The 13,818-nt window shown below is 47.5% G+C and overlaps 1 protein-coding gene and 1 long non-coding RNA gene across 4 annotated transcripts in view; both read right to left on the reverse strand.

The window, feature by feature from the left end:
* Positions 1 to 1,430, reverse strand: part of LOC109514695 (uncharacterized) — a 4,445-nt gene extending 3,015 nt beyond the window's left edge. Inside the window, exon 1 of the long non-coding RNA XR_002168034.1 lies at positions 1,394 to 1,430. This is a non-coding gene — a long non-coding RNA (uncharacterized LOC109514695). The remainder of the gene's footprint in view (positions 1 to 1,393) is intronic.
* A 507-nt stretch (positions 1,431 to 1,937) lies between these two features.
* Positions 1,938 to 13,818, reverse strand: part of abl1 (c-abl oncogene 1, non-receptor tyrosine kinase) — a 24,162-nt gene continuing 12,281 nt past the window's right edge. Inside the window, exons 1-11 of one of the 3 annotated variants that reach the window (XM_019867992.1) lie at positions 13,373 to 13,812; positions 10,110 to 10,274; positions 8,980 to 9,275; positions 7,728 to 8,000; positions 7,201 to 7,285; positions 6,808 to 6,985; positions 5,840 to 6,024; positions 5,388 to 5,540; positions 5,217 to 5,306; positions 5,021 to 5,149; positions 1,938 to 4,627 (exon numbers count right to left, since the gene is read on the reverse strand). In XM_019867992.1, the coding sequence (XP_019723551.1) occupies positions 3,069 to 4,627; positions 5,021 to 5,149; positions 5,217 to 5,306; positions 5,388 to 5,540; positions 5,840 to 6,024; positions 6,808 to 6,985; positions 7,201 to 7,285; positions 7,728 to 8,000; positions 8,980 to 9,275; positions 10,110 to 10,274; positions 13,373 to 13,457 (3,198 nt within the window). In that variant the 5' untranslated portion in view covers positions 13,458 to 13,812 and the 3' untranslated portion in view covers positions 1,938 to 3,068. Of the gene's footprint in view, positions 4,628 to 5,020; positions 5,150 to 5,216; positions 5,307 to 5,387; positions 5,541 to 5,839; positions 6,025 to 6,807; positions 6,986 to 7,200; positions 7,286 to 7,727; positions 8,001 to 8,979; positions 9,276 to 10,109; positions 10,275 to 13,372; positions 13,813 to 13,818 lie in introns of those variants that run through there. The other 2 variants (XM_019867991.1, XM_019867993.1) reach the window with 2 other exon arrangements.

The following is a 13,818-nucleotide window of genomic DNA, read 5'->3' on the forward strand; positions in this document are numbered from 1 at the left end:
CTTGCTCCTCCTGTCTGACCCCCAGCCAATTTTTTTGTCCCCCCCCACCCTTTTTTTTCCTTTAAATCTCGCCACTACCTATTCATTGCATTACTGTCACTTTTTTAAATATTTGCTTTTTTTTTTAGCTCCAAATGACTTGTCTATGAATTAAACTTAAATTACTGCTCATTGCCCCTCTTCACCCCGGCGAGATTTGGTGGCTCGGGACAACGAAGGCACGAACGCCATTTTAAGGCGTCTCATCAAAGAAGCGTGGACGGAAAACTGCTTTTCCATTTTCTACATAACACTTGCCCTCATTAGGATCGCAGGTGAGCTGGAGCCTATCCTGGCATACACCCTGGACTGGTCGCCGGTCAATCACACCATACATAATAAACCACCATTCACATTTAGACTCTTCAACGAAGCTAAAAAGTATTTGGAGGAAGCCGGACAACCTGCAGAAAGCCTACATAAGCACGGAGAGACCATGCAAGCTCCTTACAGGAAGGCCGCAAGAGAGATTCCAACTCGAGAACAATGAGGCAGATGTGTTCACCATTCATGCAGATCAATGTCGCTCAATTAAAACCCCGATAGTCAAATGGTTGCATCGTCATATCACAAGCACCATTTTGTTTGTTGCCTTATAGTCTTAATCATTTCCCAAATTTGGCTTATAAAATTAGCTTTTTTTCTTTTTGGTATGAGTGTCGAAAGCAGCATGGCCTTGTCTGGTCCTCAAAATGGCCTCCTTGTATAATACACCAAGCAGCAGCATGCCCAGCCTCTCCTCCCCCAAACAGGCAAAAAGCCCCCCTTTTTTTGTGTGTGTGTGCTATAGTGACTCCTGAACGGACGGCTGTGTACAGTATATAAATCTGTTGCTTAACTGTGTGGTTATGCCCTGGCTCGGTGGCATCTGGACATTGTACAGTTTGACGTGTTAGTAGTGGGCTGCCTGTAAGTCAATTGCCCGGGGAGGTTGGGGGCGATACTCTGTAACATAGTTTCTATTAATAATAAATGTATGTAAAGGAGAGACACATACTCATCCACTTAAACCCGACACTTCCATCCACACACTACTGAACTTTGCCAGATTTATCATGTGCAAAACTTGTATTTATTTTTGAGTCCTGCATTGCTGTCTTAACTCTTTTTAAGAAAAGGGGATGCTCTTCATTTCCCCTTTGCTGTCTGAGTGACCACTTTCTGCTTTTGTCTGTCCCACGACTAAAGGAAAAAAAAAAAGTAAACAACGTACATATGTATCATTTTTTTTCAAACGAACCGATCTAACATTGAAATGCGTTATTTTTGCGTGTATATGATTTAAAAAAATGTTGACATTTTGATTTTAATGAAAAGACTTCTAGACAGAGAAAAAAAATAAATTATACATAACCTGTCCATGTCTCGTCTCGTGTTTTCTCCAGATCACAAAGTCTTTTTAGTGCAACGCACAATGACGCTGACACAAGTACTAAACACACACACACAAAGGGCTGTTCAGGTCTTAAGTGTTTTGAGCAACACGTTTCATTTTTCAGCGTTTGTCATTTTATTGCAAACAAAATTGCACCGTGAGGCTAAAAAAAAAAAAAAAGGCGTAAGAAAACATATTTACAAGTTGGTGACGAGACTTAGACCCAAAGGGGTAGTGGTACGTACGACGGAGCAAAGAACACGGAACTGTACCGCGGCACCAAAATCCAGGAAGGTCCACTGCTCACGTTTCACAAATTCACACACACACAATTATAAAAACACGTACACACATACTGAAAACACTTAAAACCATTTGCCCTTCCGCACATGCCGCGTACGCGCACACACACTCGCACACGCACCGCACTTTCGAGTCTGTAATGTATTGAAGCTGCTACTGATGGCTTTTAATAAACTGTCCAGTTCCGTTCAAAGAGTCCAACACTAGACCAGGGCTTGACTTTTCCTTTCCTTATTTTTTTTGTTGTATGGCCATTTAACATCAAAGTCTTGAAGGCACAACGTATCAACAGTTACACTCGACTTACTTGGCTGTCGTCATCTTGGCGGCATAAGATGAGCCACAAAGAAAAAGGCGTTCGCACGGCACTGAAGAGAATACTTTGAATTGTTGTCACATGAGTCAGGGTTTGACAAACGTTTTGAAGACACTCCCCACCACCACTGCCGCGTTCCGCCATGCGACCCGAATTTCGCTAAATTACATGACGTCACGCCGTAACGCCGACGTCCGCCTCAAACCAGTGATTACCAACCACTGTGCCCAAATTTCACTTCATTGCTAACGAAATTAGGACAGAATTCCGGATACGGAGGGAGCAAAAGTACATATACAGTTGGAAGCCTTTTTGTGACACACTCACACAAACAAATACATAAATGTTCGCGTTAACATCGACCCTTTTCTTACACACTCAATGACAGATACTTTATAATACATCCTCATTCTCGCGCACACACACAAACCTCTTACACAATCGCTCACAAACAAACTTCTCACATTTACACACTCACTCTCACACTATGCACATCAGAAAAGATGCATCAAATAAACAAATAAAGAAGGCAAACAAATAAAATGGCAAACGCTTCCAACTGCATACCAACATTTTGCACCCTCCAAGTACTATACTTTCGGTGGCATTTTTGTTTGGTGGTGACTTTTTTTTTTTGTTTGTAAAATATGTGCCTCGGCAAAATAATGGTAAGCGAAAACACTGCGATAAAGAACACATGAACCAAAAAGCCTGTGGCACGTTTGGGTGCCGCCCCTCAGTTGGGGAAACCCTTTCATCAGGGATTGACTGGCACAAATGGATTCCGGGTGCAATGCACTCAGTCGAAGGCAACCTATTTTGAAAACGGGCACTTTTTCTGTATTTAAGGGAGGAGAGATTTCAAGAATGATGACGACGACTTGTTCACAGTTGCTCAACATCGGCTCAAACTCCAAAATCGTCCCAATTCCTTTGCTTGCATCCGCAAAGACCACAGGTGGTATCCGGAGTACCGGCGCCAGCTCTCGGGCGAGTGGGCAGATTTCAGTTGGTAGCAATTTTGTCCGTGTTCCGCTACCTCTGAACGATGTCGCTGATCTCCTTGACGGAAGACAGCAGCTTGGTGAAGTCCTGCTGCGCGTTGACGCCCCCGGAGGCGGCGGGGCAGATCTGCAGCTCGCGCAGACTGCTCTCCAGCTTGTTGATGGCCTCGCGGAAGGCAAACTTATTGCGCATCTGCTGAATGGAGTCCACGTAGCTGACGCAGTACTTAGACAGGTTCTTGCCGGCCTCCAGGACGGCGCCGTGGCTGCCCGTCTGCTCGGAGTTGCGGCCGATGGCTGCGCGCAGCTGCTCGGCGCCCTCCAGGACCATCTCGCGGGTCACGGCCGAGTTGGGCGTGCGCTCCGAGGCCTGGCGCGGGGCCGTCTTGCGCAGGGAGCGGCGGGGATTGACCAAGGGGATGAAGGCGGCCGGCTCACCCCCCAGGGAGCCGCTCGCCGAGGCGGAGGTCTTGAGCGGTTGAGGTTTGGAGTTGCAACTCGGGGGCAGCTTCTTGGCTCCCTCGCCGGGAGTGGTTCCGTGTTGGGGCTCCGAGGCGGACGGGAGGCCCTTAGCTTTGATTTCTGACAAAGGGGACGGGAGATCTTGACTGCGGGTGGTTTTGGCCGCTTTGGCGTTGGCGGGCGGCGGCGGAGGAGCCGGTTTGGGCTTCTGGAACTTGCCCTTCTCTCGGGTGTCATTGGTGTGCTTGTTGCGCCGGGCCCGGCATTCATCTCCGGCGGCGCCCAATGCCGGGAAGACACTGGGCTTTAGCAGCTCGGCGTGTAGGGCGCTGGTCTTGGAGTTCTCCGGGAGCCCGGGCCTCTTGACTACCTTGGGGGTTAAAGCCTGGGGACTGGATCCGGGACTCAGCTCAGTGTCTCTCGGCGCGTCATCTGGCAACTCTTCCGCCTTCTTGGGCAGACGCGGAGGCGGAGTCAGCGTGCCCATTCGAGGGGCGGGATCCCCTTTCTGCTCGCTGGTTCGCTTGCGGGGGAGCGCCGGTTTGCCCCCGAAGGTTCCCGAGTCAAAGTGTCTCTGGCCCAAGTCCCTCGGCAAGGTGACGGACCTCCACTGGGTGCCGTCTGAGCCGACGGGTAGGCTGGAGGACCAAAAGAAGCGCTTTGAGTTCGTCATGACCTCGTCTTCGCCGGGAGGGGTGACTGCTGCCTTGCCGGCGGGTCCGGGCACGGCAGGGGCGCCCTTCTTCCGGGGGAACAATGGTCCCGGATAGGTGGGAGCTCCGTTCGTGCCGTTATTGTTCGTCGCCAGAGACTTTGAGGATTCCAGCACATGCGTGGCGTCGCCGATGGACAAAGGTCCACCGTTGTTGAAGCAGTCCCCGTCCCGAGGGTCCGGACAGCCGCCCCGCCGATCGGGGTGGATGTCCATCTCCCGGAAGGAGGAGCTGCGCTTGGGAGGTGCCGGGGCGTTTTTCTTCTTCTTCTTGATCAGGCTCAGAAAGCCACCGCGTGTTTTGTCCTTGTCCTTGGGCAGCAGCCGGTCGTCCTCGTTCAGATTGCCGTCCAGCAGGGGGCGCTCTTTCCTTGGGAGCATCGGTGAGGGCAGTGTAACGTCAGGGTCCACCGGATCTGAGGAGGGAACAAGATCAGTACGCTGCAACATCAGCCAGCTGCATATTTTTGGAGAAAAAAATAAATAAATAAAAAGCTTCATTTTTGAGATATCACTTATCACAAGTCTGAGATGCTAGGAAAAAAAGTAAACACATTTTTCAAAAATACGTTTGGGGAGATACGAAGCCATCGCTGATTAAAATTGATAGTTGACCGGTGTTATTTTTCCAAAATCGCTCACATCATTTTTGGAACACAAAAAAAAAAAAAAAATCTCCACAGGACGGTTGGAGCCGAGATTTGAAACCCAAAGCAACCACCACCTGTGCTAACCGCCATCCTCGGACGAAAACCGAAGAAGGCCTCAGCGCCAAAACCATCCCGTGGTTTCGAGGAACCACTTCTTACCTGGACTGTCTCCATCCCGGCTGTCCTTATTTTTGCGCAGCGTTCTGGTCTTGGTGGGAAGTTCTGGAGCCTGCTGAATGGAGCCCAACGTCACCTTCTTCCCTTTCTTGCCCAACTCCTTTTCCACCTCTAACAATATACATTGAGTCAAGCGAGCGTGTAACAGGAGAAGGAACCCGACAAGTTCCAGACTCACCGTCAGAGATGCTGGATTCCTGGAACATGGTCTCGAAGGCTTGGTGGGTCTCGGCAAAAGACGGACGTTCCAAAGGATTCCACCTCCAACCTAATGGGGAGTTGATAACACTCGTGATAATGGAAAACAGCGCAGTGGTATGCTAACCGTCGCACTACTCGATCTACTCACAGGCCCTCATGAGTTCGTAGACTTTCTCGGGGCATCCCTCGGGTCGGTCCATGCGGTAGTCCTTTTCGAGCAGCTCGTACACTTGGGACAAGTCGATGCCAGGGTAAGGGGACATCCCGTAGGTGGCGATCTCCCACAGCAGGACGCCGAATGCTGCGGGTGCGGCACACGAGTCCAGTTTGAATACAGACAGATGATCATAATAAAGCACACAATATATTTAGTCAAAGGAGTTGCTATATTTTAACCCGAGCAGACTAGCGTTGGCTCAACCTTGACGCTAACAAAACAAAGTTTTCCCATAGCTTTGCAAATGTGAAAGGAAAACAAAGCAAAAAAAAAAAACAAAAGGCCACCAATGGGAGCACAAGGAAAAAGTTGTCAGAAGAATATTTTTTTTTTTTTAAATTCCCTTCCGCCGCTATTATTAATCCCGGCAGGGTGACACGTACCCCACACGTCGGACTTGATGGAGAACTTGTTGTAGGCCAGACTCTCCGGGGCCGTCCACTTGATGGGGAACTTGGCCCCCGCGTGCGCCGTGTACGTGTCGCCCGTCATCAGCCGGCTCAGGCCGAAGTCTGCCACCTTTACAAGGTGGTTCTCGCCCACCAGGCAGTTGCGGGCGGCGAGGTCCCTGCAGGAGAGCGCGCAGGGGGTGAGTAATCGACAGTTGGCCGGGGGTATGTGGATTTTATTTGGATGTGAACAAAAACGTGTTTATTTTCATGGGGGGGGGGTCATTCTAGAAATTATTGACTTAAGCTGCAGAAATATTAGTCTTTTTTTTTGCAGATGTTAAATATATGCCAGTGAGTATTGTTCTATTGTCTGTTTACATGTGTTGCCGCACTGTGTTCAAAATATCCATTGTTTAATACCGCAACACTGATGCTAGTTTCATTATCCTGCGCATGGTGTTTTACACTGTGTGTTAGCATTAAGCTAGCTTCCTTAAGTGAGCCAGAGTCCTGCAATTTAGGAAATCAGTCATTTTAGTAATGAACTATGCCGCATCGTTCTGCACATGTGAGTTGTTTTATGTATTGCATGTACACTTACTCTGTCTGACCAAATTAACCATATGGACGAAATATTGGCACAAACTAGAGAAGAATTTTCATGCACCCTCTCTCTCATTTTTTTTTTTTTTTTTGAACAATTCACGAGCTGTTCACACTTCTGGGACGACGATCAGCAAAATTTTGGAGTGTGTCTGCAGGATATTTTTGCCCATTCAAGCACAATTTGCGAGGTCAGTGGTCAGTGGAATTTCCCGTCTAATTCATCATAGAAGTGTTTGCCGTCTCACATTTTTCCACACCAATCCTACCCAAGCATTAGGGGCCGCGCCCAAACCGTTCTTGGTAAGTCGTTGGTCTCATTACTTCCGTATGAGCTTAAAAGCAAGAGAGCCCACCTGTGAATAAAGTTCTTTTTCTCCAGATATTCCATGGCGGAGGAGATCTGTGTGGCCATGTAGAGCAGCACCACGGCGTTGACCTCCTCTCGGTTGCACTCCCGCAGGTAGTCCAGCAGGTTGCCGTGGGTCATGAACTCTGTGATGATGTAGAACGGAGGCTCCCGTGTGCACACGCCTGGTGTGGACACACAAGAAAAATGCTCAGTCAGCGAATTTCACATGTGATTTGTAGGGATGAAACCATTGACCAATAATCGGCGATCCCACTCTTATTCCTGATCCAAATTTGTATCGCCGTTAACCTCAAGTTGAGTGAGATCGTCGCCGAATTCAGGTTTCAATTTCTGCACGTCGGTACGGTGTCTTTCGTTCAAATTCAAGCTGCCTTACCCAAGAGTTGCACCAGGTTGGGATGTTTGATCTCTTTCATAACAGCGGCCTCCTTGAGGAACTCCTCCACTTCCATCGTGTCCTCCTGAAAAGAGCAAAACAAGGCTGGCTGTAGTTACAACCTACAACCACTTGGTGGGAGCATCTTTAAAAAAACAAAACAAAAAAAAAACACCGACAACAGCTGAGAACTCTTCTGCCACATACATCATGTGTAAATCAATTATTAACCTGAAAGTTTCAAGCGAGTCACAAGTTGCTGTGGGGAAAAAATAAAAATAAAAATAATAATCCCGCATGTCAAGTTGAGGCCCCGGTAAACTTCAGCTAACTTAATCAAGTCATTACTTGGGTCGAGCTAGTCTGAGGAGCCAACTTTTGGACTGAAGCGGATCGGTACTTTAGAACAATATGACTCAAGCAAAAGTTATCCTCCAAATAATTACTTGGGTAACAGTAAGTATTGAATGAAAACACTAGTCAAGTACTGAGTCATGAAATTTAACGCAATGTGACCGGAATGGCACCTTGAGCGTCTTTACGGCCACGGTGAGGTTGTACTTCTTCCACACGCCCTCGTAAACCTCGCCGTACTGGCCCCCGCCCAGCTTGTGCTTCATGGTGATGTCGGTGCGCTCCATCTCCCACTTGTCATAGTTGGGGGACACGCCGTAGATGGTGGGCTTGTTGCGCTTGGGCGCCGGGTAGTGCAGCGTGGTGATGAGGCCGTCGGCCACCGTGCTGTGGTGGTGCACCAGCTCGGCCAGCGTGTTGAAGCGGCTCTCCGACGACACGTACAGCTGGCGGGAGGAAGACGACAACAATTAAGAACTCCCGAATCTGCCTGTTGCATTTCTTCACTTGTGAACAGGCTCGGAAAACAAAACAAAAAAAGAGCCACCTCCAGTGTTGTGAAAAGGACCTTCAAAACCAGCAGTTAGCCACAAAAGCGACGTGAGCAGATATTGAGGCCGCAGTAATAACGCGGAGAGTGACCGCGAAACAGAGCGGCAACCCGAGGGAGCTCTTGAGCTGGAGCTCTCGGTGGGAAGCACAGAACACATTACGAGCTGCGGAAAAGCAACCGTGCCCGTGTGTGCGCAGACTTGGCCGCGTCTGTGTGTGCTATGCATGGGCGTCACTGACTTGCTGGTCATTACGTGCAGCACACTGGTGCTTAAGATGCATTCTTGTCATTGCTCGGTGCTCCTCGAGGTTGGCTAGCTGCATGGCTGGCAGCGGTGGCACACAAGTGCTTTTTTTTTTTTTTTTTTTTAATGGGTCGCGATAGGCGAAGCTTTTTATCTTTAGTACTTTTTGGGCCCATCACGAATCAGCGACTTAAAAAAAAAAAGTGTGGGGTGATTCTTGAAATAACTCAATCATGTTGAAATGTTCATAGCATCTCTCATTATTATTGTTGTGGTATAATTAATTTTTTTTTTTCTGTCGATGCCAGTGGCATACAATGACAGGCAGTCTAATCTTCAGTTATTGGACGGCAACAGACTAACGGCTCCTTGCACCAATATCAGCTTCATGTTGAGCAAGACACAAAATCAGAAATCAAGAATCGTGGCTCGTTCAAACATCGTCATCATGGATTACATTTGGCAATTTGAAATTTTGGTTCAGACTTTAGCAGGCGTCATGAAAGTTGACATGCTTGATTTTCTTTCACGGGCCACCTAAAATGATGCGGCGGGCCAGATTTGCCCCCCCCCCCCCGGGGCCTGCACTTTGGCACCTAAAGTGTAACGTGTAAAAGCGTGGCGTCACCTTGCCATCGGATGCCGTATTGATCCTGTAGTGGTAAACCCTCCCCTCGTAGCGCAGGGAAATGGACCTCTGGCCAGGACTGCTTTCACTCTCGCGCACCAGGAAGCTGCCGTTGATTCCCGAGCTGAGCAGGTACTCGGCGGCGTTGCGCGACACGGGCCCGTGGTACCAGCTGTGCTTCTCCAAGCTGTTGACGGGGGTGATGTAGTTGGACGGCACCCAGCCTTGGCCATTCTTGGTCTGCGCTTCGCACCACTCGCCGTTGTGGTTGTAGCCCAGCACGCGTAGCTTCTCGCCTGCAAGCAAAATTAGAGGACCATTCAAAACCTTTTATTGTCAGCCAAGGTGATTTTTTTTGTTTTTTTTCCAAATCTGACCAATTCTGTTGGATAAACAACATTTATTACCAAGAGACTGTGTTTTACAGTCCAATTGAATTTCTGAGCTGATGATATACGACTCTGTTGTTTTTGTGTTTACGCTGCCGTGATATTGGACAAAAAAAACAAAAAAAACTACTTGACTATTTGACTAACCTTTAGCATGGAACATTCATTGGAAAAAAAAACCCCAAACAAACAAACATTACATTCAAGGCATTGTCTTGCCGCACACAAGTGCAGATGTTCTCTTCTTCCTTCCTCTGTTTTGTCTGACCGATCCATATTGTTTTTTTTTTTGGTTTTTTTTTTTTTACGGCCTGGTGTTCCGGCAAAAGAGGAACCCGAGTGAGGAAGTGAGAGTGGGAGTGCAAGACACAAAACAGAAGGAGAACGGGAGAGGAAGCGCATAAGCAGATTGCGCATATGATTTGAGGCCATCTGTAGAGCGTTACTCAGTAAATCCGCTGTCTTTCGCTTACGTTAAAATAAGGCTAGGCGATATATCTTGATTGTATGAATCCAGCTTGCTGCCAAGCATACGCAGACGGCACGCACGTATTGTGTTTTACAACATCACATAACCATATTTAGACGTAATTTCAAAATTGCTTGCTGCGTCCTATTTCAATCCCTTCCTTGACTAAATCATTTGTAATTTATCACCGACTTTGTTCATATTGATCATGCCGATCGCTCGTTAGAATTCAAATGGTTAAAAAGTGCAAAAATGTTGATTTGTGCCCTTACCTTTAGTAATGCTGAGTGTGTTGTCGCCACTGGCCACAAAGTCGTACAGCGCCACAAACAGGTTGGGGTCATTTTCGCTAGGTCCGGCCAACAGGTTCTCTTTCGAGTTCCAACGGGCCGCTTCGGTCAGACCTTGACCCTCAAAGTCTGGTCTCTGGAGAGCTTCTGAAAATGAGAAAACAGACGTTTAAGCACATGTGGAAGTGGACAGGAATGCGAGGAAATCCAACCATGCGGGGAGAGCTTGGTCGGCATCTTTGGTATGCGTGAACTCTGTAACGTTGGTCTTTGCACTTGTTCACGATACTTTGGGAGTTTGAATGTATCATCTCAAACGTTCTGCTGGGCTTCCACCGCTGGACAATTCGACGAGCTGTTTAGTGTAATATCACGCGACTTTGCAGTTTCTACGTCTGTCCCCGTAGCTGTTCATTTCCTGGATTATCCTCGCTTAGTTTTCATTTCCGACCTGAGCAACTAGCACGCATCGGACCGTGAGAATGAATCCCGACACCAAGCTTTTTGATAAAGTGACAGCTATCTTGAATCATACAAATCGGAGAGCAAAATAAAAAACATAAAATGAAAGTAAAGTCAAATGAAAATCCGAACATTTGATGGAAAGTCACTGGCAGGAGGAGTAACTTTGAGCAGCAGTTTGGCCAAAACATGCGCAGCTGTTGTCGCAAATGTTCTCAAAGGACGTTAGGACGCACCCCCTCGACAACACACGCACATTCTTTGAGCGACGAGCCTAACAGCTCTAGAAAGCAACAGAAAAAGAATCACATTACATTGGTAACCTCAACGAATTCCCTTTTTTTGGGGGGGGGGGGGTAACAACAATGTTCCTGAGGGCAAACTTGAGTGGCAGAAGCGATAGCGGTTTTTATAAACACACACAAAATGAACTCGTCGACCAGGCTGTAATTTCACCTCAAGGCTACTGGAGACAAAAGGAGGCAGTCATGCGTGTGCATAATCAAAATTCCAGGCAAGTTCCTTTTTTTTTTTCCCTCTCCCCCCACCATGTTTATAATGGAAGGACAGAGGGATATATTGTCTTTCATAATTAGAATGTAAGAAATGGCACACATGGGACTTCAATGCAATTCTTGACTGTTAAAGTAACAAAAGGGTCCAAAATTGGGGCGTTATGTGTGTGTGTTGGGGGGGGGGGGCTGTTTCTTACGACATAGTTTCTGTTCAAGTATGATCAACTTGACTCGAAGGGGGAAAGCATCACAATAAAGAAAACTGATAAGGACATTACAACTGTGTCGCTGTGGAGGTAAGGAGCTCCAAATCTCTGCCAAGGCTACAGTCAACTGGCATAAAGATTTTTAAAAGGATCTAAAAAGAGATCCTGCGATGTTTCGCTTCGGAAGTTGTGGCATCAAAACGCGAGGTTGCCTCACCACAACACGCCTGCTCACAATGCCCTGAGCATCTGACACTTCCTGGCCAAGATGAACACGCTGGAGCAAGCTTCCTAGCCACCATTTTTGTCCCCCTCTTTCCCCGAGCTCAAGGAGGTCATCAGAGATGTGCGCCGCATCAAGATGGCGGAGAAGATGCCAGATGAATCCTTCCAGGAGTCCATGAAAGCGCAGTGGACTCCAAGGGGAAAAACTTGCGAGGGGAAAATGAGCTGTGTTTGTCTTTCAAGCTTCCTGTTAACAACTGGACCGCCGGACATGCAAACCAAAAAGCAGTAATAAGTTGAATGCTTCTTTTACTGTAACATAGGGATCCATGGAGTGATTAAAAAAAAAAGCACCACAGGCGAAGGCGACAGACTTTGAGGGGCCAAAACATTCCTTACGGCCAGCGTTTGGCCTGGACTGAAAAAGTGTGTAGGCGGCCTCTGTCACACACGTCCACTTAAGGTGCCGCAAATACCGCATACCTTTGTGAGAGGGTGACAACTCACCGACAAACCGAGCGGAATGACGCCCACCCAAAATGGAAAACCGGATGAATTAAGGAGCAAGAGATGGAGCAAAAACAAACAGAAAAAGATGACTGTGGGCCTTCCAGAGTCACTGCAGTGGGAGAAATTACAGCATGTCCTGGCTGCGTGGCTGAGATGACAACGAGATGATTAAGTGGAACAGTGTGTGTGTGTGTCTGTGTGGGTGTGTGTGTAACTTGTAAAAACTTTATGGCCAAGCCTCCGCCGCTCTGAGCAATAGAAATGCACATAATACTTGCACGGTGATGCAAGACATGCATTACCTTGAAAGACCAGACTACTTGGAAACAAAAATGTGGTTTCAAAAGAGGGAAACCATCAAAGAATCTGCAAGTCACAGGTGTCAAACTCAATGCCCCCGGGACCACATCCGGCCCGCCACGTCATTTTATGTTTTTTGTTATATATATATCTCAAGTCAATTAATCAAATGGGGAGAGAGAGAGAGAGAATTTTCTCTGGACACTCGGGGCGAGGACATTTTGTCAGATGCCCAAACGAAGATTGAAAGAAAGTGGAACATCCCAACTGTTCCATGAATTGCAAATTTCCAATAAAAGGATGAAGAAATTCAAGTTGCGTCAAAACTCCGAATGGAATGTTGTTTATCCAGATGGTCTTAAAATTTGGAGTCTTCATCACCGTCATCACCATGAGGGGAGTTTGGGGGAGTCGAGAGTGAGCATGGTGCTGATGATTAAATCATTTGGTTGCACAATGTTTTGGCTCACATGGGGTCTTCTTCCAACACAACACAACTCCTTCGCAATGTCCGTTATATAAAAGACTGGAAGAGTGCGCCCCGGTTTTCCTTCAATTCCTCATGTGCTTCATTAGCCGGGGTCTAAATCAATTACTCGCTTTAGGAACCGGCGTTGAACACAATATAAGAAGTCACGGGCAACAAAGACCACACTTGAATCAAAACTTCTAAATGATTGATGAGAGTAGTCAGGAAGATTCGATTTTGGAGTGCGAATTGGAGATTCGATGCAACTTTCCTCTTAAACAACAGTAAAGTGGGACACAGGCTCCGGGGGAGTCAGATTTCCGTGTATTCTCTCTTTTTCCACTTCTTCCCTCCGCCGCTCGCCAGTGTGTCTGGCCTCCCTCACCTCCCCTGAGCTGCGTTTCCCCCCCCTTCCCCATTCCGCAGTTTCCACCAAAGCCAAAAATCCTTGCGTGGTTGCGAGCCACTCTGAGCCCCCCCTTTTGACTTTCAAGCATCTCTTCCGTTGAATACGTTCAAAGTCAAGCTCGCGAACAAAAGAGCGTGCGGGGCGCTTACCTTCCAAGTAGCAGCTGGAGGAGGACGAGAGCCCTTTCTTGGATTTACACCCCACCAATTTCAGGCAAATCTCCAACATTTTCATTTGCTTTCTTTCCCTTCCCGCTTGAAATCAAGACTTCTGCCTGTTTTTTTTTTTTTTTTACATGTGTCCCAACAGGCTTCAAACAAAAAGCAAAAAAAATGTACAATAAAAACAACAACAACAAAAAAGAGAAGTGATCCAGAACGGGTCTTGAACCGTATCGCTCTTTATCATGAATCCTGTTGACTGTCCACTTGATGAAACAAGAAGCAAAAAGACTAGAAACTTTCTTTTCGTAGCCTCTCCATGTTTCCAACCCCCCACCCCCCACCCACCCCAACTCCTGCGATTCCGGTGAGCTCAGTTTTCGTTGTTTTCTTTTTGTAGTAGTCGTATTCAATCCCAAAAAGGAGCCGGGGGG

The sequence above is a fragment of the Hippocampus comes genome, unplaced genomic scaffold (assembly GCF_001891065.2).
Source record: "Hippocampus comes isolate QL1 unplaced genomic scaffold, H_comes_QL1_v1.1 scaffold19, whole genome shotgun sequence".
Lineage (NCBI taxonomy): Eukaryota > Metazoa > Chordata > Actinopteri > Syngnathiformes > Syngnathidae > Hippocampus > Hippocampus comes.